The sequence below is a fragment of the Mirounga leonina genome, unplaced genomic scaffold (genome assembly GCF_011800145.1).
Source record: "Mirounga leonina isolate KUSES-001 unplaced genomic scaffold, KU_Mleo_1.0 Mir_94, whole genome shotgun sequence".
Taxonomy (NCBI): Eukaryota; Metazoa; Chordata; class Mammalia; order Carnivora; family Phocidae; genus Mirounga; species Mirounga leonina.
Genome location: NW_023270855.1, coordinates 42588382 through 42600425, shown reverse-complemented (window position 1 = coordinate 42600425; position 12044 = coordinate 42588382). Strand labels below are relative to the sequence as shown.

Here is a 12044-nt window from a genome sequence, read left to right as displayed (position 1 = left end):
GTATAGAGGGACTTTCCCTAAACTTGGTAAAAGAAATGTAGGAAAATCCAACAGCTAACATCATACTTAATAATGAAATGCTTTCCCCTTAAGAACAGGAAAATAATTTCACTTACAAAAGCATTCAAAAGAGTAAAATACAAAGGAATAAATTTAACTAAAGGAAATGTAAAACAGGTGCCAAGAACTGCAAGACTAAAAACTTCAACACAATGCTTAAATTAAGGAAGATCTAAATAAATGGAAAGACAGCCTGTGTTCAAGGACTGAAAGACTTCATATTGTTAAGACGGCAACACTCCCTCCCCAAATTGAATGAAAATGAAAACCACTTCACAAACACTCCAGTTGCATATTTTTTAAAAGCGGGGGTTGGGGGGACAAGTGTTGGTGAGGATGTGGAAGTCAGAACATTCATACGTTGCTGGTGAAAACATAAAATGGTAGAACCACTATAGAAAACAGTTGACTAGTTTCTCGAAAAGCTAAACATAAAATTACCAGTTGATCCAGTAATCCCACTCCTAGGTACAGAGAATCGAAAAACCTATGTTCACACAACATCCTGTACCTCAGTGTTCATAGCAGCATTATTCAAAATAATGAAAAAATGGAAACAATATAAATATAAATGAACTGATGAATGGATAAGTAAAATGTGGTGTATCCACTGAAAGAGTATTATTCAGCACAGAAAGGAATGAAGTAGTGATTTTATATGACAAACAGATGAACTTTGAAAACCTTATGCTAAGTGAAAGAAGTCAGACACAAAAGCCCACGTATTGTATGATTCTATTTATAGGAAATGTAAATAGGCAAATCCATAGAGACAGAAAGCAGATTAGTGGTTACCAGGGCTGAGGAGAGAAGAAATGGGAAATATTGGCTTAATTGCTACGGAATTATCTTTTGGGGTGATTAAAGTGTTCTGGAGTTAGTGGTGATGGATGCACAACACTGTGAATGTACTAGAAGCTACTAGACTGTATACCTTTAAGTGATTAAAACAGAGAATTTTATATGAATTTTACCTCAATTAAAAACAAAAAAACAACGAACTTAAACCTACCCAGCAACATACAAATTAAAATAATCAGAAGTCCTTCCAGTATTCCTATATTCACATGCTCAAAACCTAGATCTAAAAACAGGCATCACAGGGCACCTGGCTGGCTCAGTCGGTGGAGTGTGTGACTCTTGATCTCGGGGTCTTGATTTTGAGCCCCAGTTGGGTGTAGAGATTACTTAAATAAATAAATAAATCTTAAAAACTGGCATCAAATACTTCACAATTGTGATGTTATTAACAGCTCTCAGACAACTTTTAAATTCTATCTACCATAAAAGGAAGGGATAAGAGAAAAAAAAAATCATATACTAATCTTAAGGGACAAGTTGTTACTAATCATTGTTCTTACTTTTTTTTTTTTTAAAGATTTTATTTATTTAGTTGACAGAGAAAGACACAGTGAGAGAGGGAACACAAGCAGGGGGAGTGGGAGAGGGAGAAGCAGGCTTCCCGCGGAGCAGGGAGCCCGATGCGGGGCTCGATCCCAGGACCCTGGGATCATGACCTGAGCTGAAGGCAAACGCTTAACGACTGAGCCACCCAGGTGCCCCCATTGTTCTTACTTTTAAGTGCAAACAAACCCAATTATTTTAGCAAGCTGATAGGAAAATACAACATCTGTTAGCCCTGTCCTTGGGGACAGCCATAACTCACCAAGTTTCTCTGGCTCATCAGGTCCTGTGCCTGCAATGCAGCTGCTCTCCAGGCCATAGGTGGGATCCACTTTCCCAGAAGCCCGTGCTGCTTCTTGCACTTTCTTGACATGAGCTTCGACCAGTTCCAGTGGCACTTCCTCTCGGACCCGAGAAAACTCCTCTGTTCAAGAATAAAAATGGAATAGTGTGACCTGGTTTTGCACAAATATGTGCTTTAATGTAAATCAGGAAATCCAACACATTAGGGTCTTGCATAGTGACTTTTCTGGGGACTCAGTCTTATTTATCCCAGCAAAACAAGAACGCCAAATGAGACAGTCATGTACACTAATGAAATTCTATGATTCTATGTTTTAACTTACATGTCGCAGTACTTTACTGTATGAACAGAGATTTCTAAATTTCCATTAGTAACAATCAAAATTTCTGCCCAAACTTAATCTAACTCTGCAGGCTAGATTGATAATAAAGCAAACAAGGATTAAACAACCAGAAATCCAAGAAAGGGTTTTACAGTCTGAGAAAGTTCTAATTATAATAAAATCAAACAATGTTAAATTGTTCTTTTGCTAGTTAGGTCCAAGTCCAAATGAATCACAAAATATACCACAAAAATTCTGTTTTGCCCCTCCGATGCTTAATAAATGCTCTTAATTTTAAAAACTATTATATTTTAGGGGTGCCTGGGTAGCTTAGTTGGTTGGGCATCTGACTTCGGCTCAGGTCATGATCTCAGAGTCTTGGGATCGAGCCCCGAGTCAGGCTCCCAGCTCAATGTGGAGTCTGCTTCTCCCTCTCCCCTGCAACGCCCCGCTTGTGCATGCATTCTCTCAAATAAATAAATAAAATCTTAAAAAAATATTATAATACTTTTAAATATAACATAAAGGGGTAATGTCTGATTTTCTGCTATATAACTGAAATGAACATAGCAGCTGGTAACACTTAAATCTGAAACAACTTGTATATGAAGGAAAGTACTAAACCATTATCCGAAACTACTATGTTGGCAACATGGTTCAGGAAAGTCCATACCCAAAGCTGCTTTTGCTGCAGCAGATGCCACGCGAGGGTCCACCACTGATGCCAAAAAAGCAACAGTGCTCATGACTGGGTTTCCTGACTGACTGAAAGGGACAGGCTGGTAGGCCAGGGGCCCCAGGGAAGCATCCGAATTCTCAAGGTATGGGTCCTCAATAGGAAGCCTCAGAAAGTGGAGGATGCATTCATCCTGAGTACGACTTCCAACATGCTCTGACACTTTGTTCCAATCATCCTTATACATCTCCAGAGCCTACAACAGAAAAAAACCAGGAGCTTTAGTATCAGGTAATAAGGAACTAATATGTAACAATATCAGAAGCCTGTGACTGTTCTTTAGATGGGTTTTTAAAAAAATAATGAAAATGATTATACAGTCCATAAGAAAATAGGGAGATCTGACTGCTTTCCTAATTACATTAAATCTCAATCGGCAAAATAAATAAATAAAAAGCGTACGTATATAAAAGGAAGAATAACTGTCTTTCATTAATACACACAATTGTTTATATAGAAAACCCAAAGAAATGTACAAAAAGATACTAAAACTAAAAGGTTTAGCAAAGTCACAGGACAGACGTGGAATAGAAAAACTCAATTTTATTTCAATGAAAAGTTTTATGTTGGAAAAAAAGTATTTAAAATACAACAAAAATGAAATACCTAGGAATAAATATAATAAAGAATGTGTAAGATCAACATGCTGGAAAACATAAAGCACTCTGAGAGAAACTAAAGATCTAAATAAATTAAGAGCTAACCATGTTCATCCATCAGCAGTCTCAATATTAGATATCAACTCTCTCCACACTGAATAACAGGTTCAACACAATCCCATTCAAACTCCAAGCCTTTTTTGTTAGAAATTAAGAAACTGGTACTAAAATTTATAAAGTGTATAAATTTCCAATTTAAATATTCATAATTTGTCAGAGAAAAATGCTGAAAAACTTGCAAAAAAAAGTAAAAGCAGTGTCCAAGGGGGAGAGGAACAAAATGTTATGAAGAAAATCAAGGAATTAATTGGAGAAAAAGAATGTATTCAGTAGTTGATTAAAGTTGCTATTCCTACATGATTCTCAACCAGGGGCAATTCTGCCTCCTTGGGGACATTTTTGGGGAGGTGCTACTGGCATCTAGTGGGTAGAGGCCCGGATGCTGTTAAACACCGTACAGTGCACGTAAGAAGAGCCACCACAACAAAAATCTGGCCCAAATGTGGATTGCAGGAGGCTGAAAAATCCTGCTCTAGAGCCTGATTTGCTGATCTACACTGTGAGATGAGCTCGTGAGATGGTTCTTTCCACGTTTATTAAGTAAATTCTTAAACCCAGGGCTCCAACTGCTGCCCCAGGCTTGCCTTCTTGCTGGAGTGGTAGAGGACTCCTCAAAACCCACACCAGCAGATGGTCTTATTCATTAAATCCCTTGAATGACAACGTTAATTCTGGGCTTCCTCTGGATAGCCAGTGGCCGCAGGTAGTTCTAGAAGGAATTACTTAGAAAAAAGACCTAGATTGTAACAAAAAAAAAAATCAATCTCTCTCCCTAGGGTCCCTGGGGCCAGAAACATGTAACTGGGGCTATCTTGTGTTTCCGATTATGGGGAGATTTTCTTGGGATACTCTACCATAGTCTTTTCAAACAAACTTATTAAAAAATTTTTCTTCCTTTATTTTCCTCAGCCAGAGTAAAATAAGAAACTCCAGAAAGTTTTTTCCAGAATACAGCTAAGAAACCCTTTGATATGCAAAATTCAGGAAAGAGTCAGTGTCCAGAAAAGCGCAAGGCTGGGAAAGTGAAGATCCAAGCCTGGGCACTGATGGTAGCATTACATAACAGGAAATCGAAGACATGTTTTCAAACAGAACATGGTGACAGACTGGCTGGGAAGGAGGGGGAGGGCTGATATGTTAGCAGACATTTTACAGTACTACAAAACACCTTCATTCTTCCTGCTATGACCTGGGTCCCTTCACTGCTCCTTACCTGGATTCTTAGAATTCCCTGTCTCTCTAACCTTAAATTCATCCTTCTTCCTGTTGCCAAAATGAATTAGGTTTCACACATGACACTGTCTCTCCTCTGCCTAAAACTATTTCCTTGCTTATAATTATCTTACGGAATTAAGTCCAAACAGGATCAGGGCCCACTCCACCGCACTCTCCTCTTTCATGTTCTAGGAATATCCTGATCCCAAACACTCTTCCTAGTTATTGTGCCTCTGGACACATTGCTCTGCACCAGAAATATTATGTACTAGAGCCAACACAACCGTCCCATTCCCGGGAAGCTGTCCTCTGAGTCTCATCCACCCAGCCTGTCACACAGCCATCCCTCTAGACAGGACTTGTACTCCAGGTACAGCTCCAATCGTGAAGTTAAGGACGCTGCACTCGTGCTGTGTTTTAACCTGTTTCTGTCACCCACTACAGTACGAATCCTTTCAGTGTAGAGTCTATGGCCTAGCTATCTCAGTATGCAGAGCCTGCCACAGAGCCCAATAAAACCTGCTGAACTTAACCACAGGGAACTGGACTAGACCAGGAAAAGAATTTGAGTTTTCCTTGGCTCCAAATGTAAAAAAACACCCTGTAAAAAAAAAGGCTTTTCCTCGGGTGCCTGGGTGGCTCAGTTGGTTAAGCGACTGCCTTCGGCTCAGGTCATGATCCTGGAGTCCCGGGATCGAGTCCCACATCAGGCTCCCTGCTCAGCAGGGAGTCTGCTTCTCCCTCTGACCCTCCTCCCTCTCATGCTCTCTGTCTCTCATTGTCTCTCTCGCAAATAAAGTCTTAAAAAAAAAAAAATAAAAAAAAAAAAAGGCTTTTCCTCAAGACAATTGTATTTTTTTTTTTAAACTGGAAGACATACTCATCTAAAATGTAATTCAAAATTACACAGACAAAAAATACTTCTTGGGTGGCCTATCAAGGAAAGGCACATATCAGGTACATGCAGACTGTGAGGAAATCTTTGATGCTGTTTACTATCTTCCAATGCTACTGTTTCTGTGATCTAGCCAGTATAAAGTACGTGAAGAACTCTTCTAGTGATCAACGTTAATAACCTTCATGGCTTTTACCTGCAGGTACAAGATTTCATGTCCACTAGTCATCTAAGGGAAAATAAATACAAGGCATGAGAAAGCCAAGCAGGCATGAGAGACTAAAAGTTAACAAAGGAGAACCGATACGCTCCCAGACTCAGGTTTTGTCAATTTCAAGCCCAAGGACAATTACAATGATCAGGAAGACTACATTATCAGCTGTGGACTTAAAAGAACTTATGAAAGCCTCTCTTAAAAATCTCCGCCATCACTATGGAACAGAATGGCGCCATTTCTTCTTCCATTCTGGCAGCCTGATACTGTCAATGCAACTTCAAACTGATGGACGGACCAGGTTAGCCCTTCGTGGCTTCTTAAATTGGTGACTCATTTTCAGGTGGCACACCTGGAATTCCTCACACATTTTACAAATGAAATTTACTCAGACAAGTCTCCATCATCGTTATCTTATGCAATATATGTTTTCAAAAAACTAATATAAAGCCTTGTATTAGCCTTCATGTCTACCAACTCAAGGTCTTTTTCAAACTGCATTTATTCATCCAATGTGTAGATTCCACATTGGTTATTTGCAAAACTGAAACTATGCCTCCAAAATCTATTAATAAGACAATGAACTGAACATACCCACTGATAATAGCCTGCAGCATTCCATATAAGAACTGTGCTTTGATGAGAGACCACATGAAATAAGGTGTTAAAATAAAAGCGGGTGGTCTAAGAATAGTCTAAAATAGTTGGGATGCTGCCTGTGTGATATACTTGTCTAATAAAATGGTGTGATTTCAGGGGGCGGGGAACCACAGACCTTAACAAATCTTCCAGATTTATATATTTATTAGGAAAAAATTAACTGGTTTTGGTTATAAAACCATTATAAATCCACTTCAAATTCTTAAGCTATTAATTACCAATAAATAAACTACAGAAATAGAAGGTGTTAGTGGTAACAACGCTGCTGGGGAGCCTCTGTATAACCGAAGATGACAGCTGTTGATTCAACTGCATGTTTAAAAGAAAACCCAACCACGGGACAGCTTCCACCTGCAGGAGAAGAAAATGCACTATTGTGTAAGGATACTGTGGTTTTCTTGGATATGTTCAGGGTAAACAGCAGCTCAGCCATTCTGGCCTCACTCTGTATTTACTATTCACTATTCTTAAATGTAGAAGAGGAGAAAATGTTGAATATCAGTGTGTAGCAAGAACAAGAACTGATAAGACTGGTGTTCCAACTGGTGCTGCACAACTAAATTTCTCCCCAGAGCCCAGAGACTCTAAAAAAGCAATATGAGGGCGCCTGGGTGGCTCAGTTGGTTAAGCGACTGCCTTCGGCTCAGGTCATGACCCTGGAGTCCCTGGATCGAGTCCCGCATCGGCCTCCCTGCTCGGCAGGGAGTCTGCTTCTCCCTCTGGCCCTCCCCCCTCTCATGTGCTCTCTCTCATTCTCTCTCTCTCAAATAAAAAAAAAAAAAAAAAAAAGCAATATGAAAGTGTATCATATTCCCTCCAAATACTGGGAACCTTTAAGTTAACATCCATGGCAAACAGGACTGGACAAAACAGTCCTGAAATAAATAAAGGGTGGCTCAGAAAAGAAGCTCTCTGCATATCACTGATAATGAATGAGTAGATGAGAGTACATTAAAACAGTAGTAAAAAAAAAAAAAAAAGAAGAAATCTTTTTGAATTTTAATCCAGAGACCGAGAGAGATTGAGAAGAGAGAAGAAGGAAAAGTAGACGAGGGATGTAAAGAAAGGAAGTTAACACACCACTAAAACTTCTTAAAAATACAACTGTTGGAACAACTCCAAAAACCAAATTAAAGCGGTACAGGACCATGAGCCATCAGCAAGTCCAGTATCTCAGTGTGGCCTGAAGACCCACGGGGCACCACTCTTTCAGGGAGGCCCCGAGATCAACCCATTTTCCTAGTAACAACAGGACACTGCTGCCTTTTTCATTACAATGGCATTTGCACAATCGGTGCAGAAGCAGTGGTGAGTGATCTGCTTACCCTCTGCATGATCAAGGCTGTAGCGCCACTGTCTTCAGGGTCACTCTAGTCTTTACCGCCACATACTCACAAAGATAATCCAACTTTAAAATTATGAATTTTATCAATCTAAATATTGAAGTCCACTTGTTTTCAGTATTTGGTACTATTAAATGTGAGGTACACAAGAGGACTAAAAATCAACCATCCAAGCACGATGGCAGTCTGAAGGAAAAGCACTGTTCAACCACTTGAGTTTCAAGCTCAACTAGCCATTTTCATAGAAGACCGTTTTTATTAAAACAAATGGCTAATACGCCATGGTTTGGAGGCATAGATATCTGGTAGACATTTTCTGATCAGCACAGGAGTTCTGACCTGCTCCGTTTCTGACCAGGCCAGGTCACCCTGCCTCACGTATCGTGGTGGGCCCCCGCTCCGGGGAGGTCACAATACACTGACGCCAAACTGAGTGCAGACACCCAGGTAGCATAGCAGACTCCTGCCCAGAACCCCAGGCTTTAAGCAATCCTCCTGCCTCAGCCTCCAGAGTATCTGGGACTAACAGGTACTCGCCACCACAATGGCCCGGCAGACATTTTCTCAAAAGCAAACAGGACTCTCAAAAATTCACTGTGAGGGATGCCTGGGTGGCTCAGTTGGTTAAGTGTCTGACTCTTGATCTCAGCTCACGTCTTGATCTCAGGGTCGTGAGTTCAAGCCCTACACTGGGCTCCACGCTGGGCATGGAGCTTACTTAAAAAAAAAAAAAGGAATAAAAATTAAATGTCACTTCGAAGAAAGCTGAGTATTTGTTGCGAATGATTAAGTGAAAATTAGAATTCTGAAAAATACATACCTGCCATGAAAGCCTATCCTACAGGAATACTTATAATTATTTGAAAAGGCCATTAAGATACTCTTTCTGTTTCCAAATACATATGCAGGTCATGCCAAATTTTCTTAATATACTTAAATTAAAACAACATATATGCTGGAAAAGCAAGTATGAAAATCCAGCTGTATTCTAATAAGCCAGGCATTATAGATATTACTAATGTGTAACACCATACTTTTCAGTAATATCTTTTGTTTTCCAGTCTATTTTTCATAAAATTGTTATGTTAACTTGCAATGGGTTTACTGTTATTTTTAAGTAAATTAGTTTTCTCAGTTTTAATTTACAATACAGGAAAATACTGACAAGCTCACAAACAAAAACTCTTTGAAGTCCTCAATGTAATTTTTAGGAGTGTAGGTATATCCTGAGACCAAAAAGTTTGACAACTGCTGACCTAGTCTAATCTTCTATTTGATGCTTGATTTCTGAACTGCAAATGTTACACATGATCTACAAGTCTGGATCACATCAATACTCTACTGAAAGGGAGCTCTCATCCTCTGTAAATTCACTGCTCTAATGTTACAGACAAAGCAAGCACTGTAAGTCACCAGCAACAATCACTCCTTTCCTCCAGGTTGACCCCACTAATGAAACTAGAAAACCACGTGTTTGTTTTCCCGGCATCACCTGTGGTACTTGGTGAGCACTGAGACCAATTCTGAACAATGAGGTAGAAGAGAAAGACTGATGAGCGGCTTCTGGTTAAGCTTTTCATTCCAAGAAGAGCCCAAGAAGAAAAGGCCCCAGAAGTGCCCTTTCCAACATTCTTCCTATTTTGAATGGGGATATGAAGCCAGGGAACAAACCAGCCTTCCTGTGACCAGAAGAGAACACACGGAGACAGAACATGGACACGTAAAGAAGGTGGAACAAAACAGAAAAGCTAGGAACCTGATGATATACTTGAGCAGTGAAAAGAATGTTCGGGGGCGCCTGGGTGGCTGTTAGTTAAGCGTCTGCCTTTGGCTCAGGTTATGATCTCAGGGTCCTGGGATAGAGCCCCTGAGTTAGGCTCCCTGCTCAGCCCAAAGTCTGCTTCTCCCTCTCCTTCTGCCCCTTCCCCCCCAACTTGTGCATGCACGTGCACTCTCAAATAAATAAATAAAATCATTAAAAAGAAAAAAATGTTGGAATTGCCAATCTGAAGACAGCCAGTTGAACAAAAAAACCAATGTCCTTCTGGTTTAATCTACTGCTAATTAGATTTTGTTCTTTGTAGGCAAAAGCATTCCTAAGAGATTAAACAGTAAACTTCCTCATTTAGTCCTAATTTAGCTCTCACATGCACATTCTACCCTCAAATACTAAGTAGTGTCACACAGTCTTCACTTTACCCAATGATTGTTCTATGACAAAAGACAAATGGTCCTTCTTCAGAAATGGATGATAAATATGGAACCCAATATTCTATACTTCTTACTCTCTAGGGCAAAAATAATTGCTAAGATTCACCTGTGTAAGTATTTGCAAGAGTCTCTAAGACATGAAGAAATCCAAAAAGCATTCAACAAGTTGACGGACAGATATCTTGAATTATCATTGGTTTACCAAAGTGTTCTGCTTTCAAGGACAAAACAGTATTTTCAGGGACAGAGGTCTTTATCTACTTCTCTGGAATCCTTTTGGGAAATACAGAGGTCGTACACTGTTCTCCAGTGCTCGTACAAGCACTGGAGAACACATCAACAATGACCAAGGTGGGCTAAGTTTAAAGAAAACTGGAATCTGAAGAAACATTCCACTTCAAAGGAACATCTGCTACTCAAGGTCAGCCAATTATTGCTATATGGGGATGAGGTGCCAGAATTGCCACATCTTCCAATTTTGGATGAAAAATTAGAAATCTAGACTACTTTTCCAAAGTTCTAGTATTTGTTTCATATTGGCAAAGATTTAAAATAAACAAAACACAACCCAGGCCAAAAACCACATATCCAGGCTTGATCTTCCCTAGCCAGTACAACACTTCAAGGTATGATATTTAATGATGGCCCAAGAAAATTCTATTAAAACTCAATACGTGGTTCAAAAAACTTTAGGATTAATTCCAAAGGCATATTTCACTGCTCACACAACTGAAGCACCCATCTCCTGTGTGGTAATGGGGCTCTGCTATTAATGTGCTTACCTCCAGGAGCAAAAGGGTCTCCTGTTCAGTCCATTCTCTTCCAGCACTAGCACCTTTACTCTAAAGAAACAAAACCAGAAATTAGGTACTCGTTTCTAAAGGCTGAACATGGAGCTCAGCAGGAGTCCCTTCTATGTAGAGGGGGCTGTTTTATGCAAACCACCAAATAAGTCCCTGAGCAACAGGGATAAAACACTTAAGGACCCTCAACTTCCAACACAAAGGCAGACTTATTTCTGAAGATTTCTTGCTGTCTATCAAGGACTCACAGACCATTCAGATATATTATTCCTATTATTCTGATATTTAAAAATACCTTTTGAAGCTACAAAGGCTACAATATTTTAATGCATACCATGAATTAGCTATGATATTATACATAATATAAATATTTGGTATAACTTGAAGGAAATACTTTTTCCAAGATTCAAAGACAAATTATACTACATATAAATCACTCTGAAGGATTCTTAATTCCAATTGCAACAAGTTCATATTCTCAATTTTAACACCTATAATCACCAACTGATTCCTTAAGCTTTAAATCACTCTTTCTATAAGAATCCCTTTAATTGCCAACTCACGTGAGCATGGGGGTAGAAGAAAGCCAACGCTGTTATGTAAAAATTAAGATTTGTGAATTGATTCATACGTCTTGAGTTGGTAGGCCCTGCTCCATTCATAGACTAGCAGAGGACTGGATGTGTGGTATACCTGACATTATTCTTCACGTGTAAATGTTACTAATTCAAAATATACATTCTACCATAGCCCTTCTCTGAAAACTCTATTTCGGGAGATCACAATTTAATAAATGAAGAGAAAATTTTTATGGTCTGTGATTTCCTTATTTGTGACAATAAAGCTTCTCTAGTTATTTGACTCAACCTTTCTGCATAACTGTGCTACATACTGTGGGTAAAAATTAAATTATGACTTGCTAGGTCTCCGTGGTATTCAATACATATCATTCTGAAATTTTTGCAAAAAATGTACTAAAAATAACTAGTCCTTTAACTACAGAATAAAGAGGAATCTAAGCATTGTAGAATTCAAGTCTCACAACATGACTCTGAGAAGAAAAAAATGCATATAGCTATAATTCATAACATATTGTTCAGATTCCTTAAGGATTACTTTACAACAACCAATGTTCATCTTTTAGTGAACCAACCTCAG

The 12044-nt window shown here is 39.2% G+C and overlaps 1 protein-coding gene across 1 annotated transcript in view; it reads right to left on the bottom strand.

The window, feature by feature from the left end:
* Positions 1–12044, bottom strand: part of SMARCC1 (SWI/SNF related, matrix associated, actin dependent regulator of chromatin subfamily c member 1) — a 178117-nt gene that overhangs the window by 66342 nt on the left and 99731 nt on the right. The window contains exons 19-21 of the mRNA XM_034997255.1: positions 10866–10925; positions 2764–3022; positions 1727–1888 (exon numbers count right to left, since the gene is read on the bottom strand). Coding sequence (XP_034853146.1) covers positions 1727–1888; positions 2764–3022; positions 10866–10925 — 481 coding nt within the window. The remainder of the gene's footprint in view (positions 1–1726; positions 1889–2763; positions 3023–10865; positions 10926–12044) is intronic.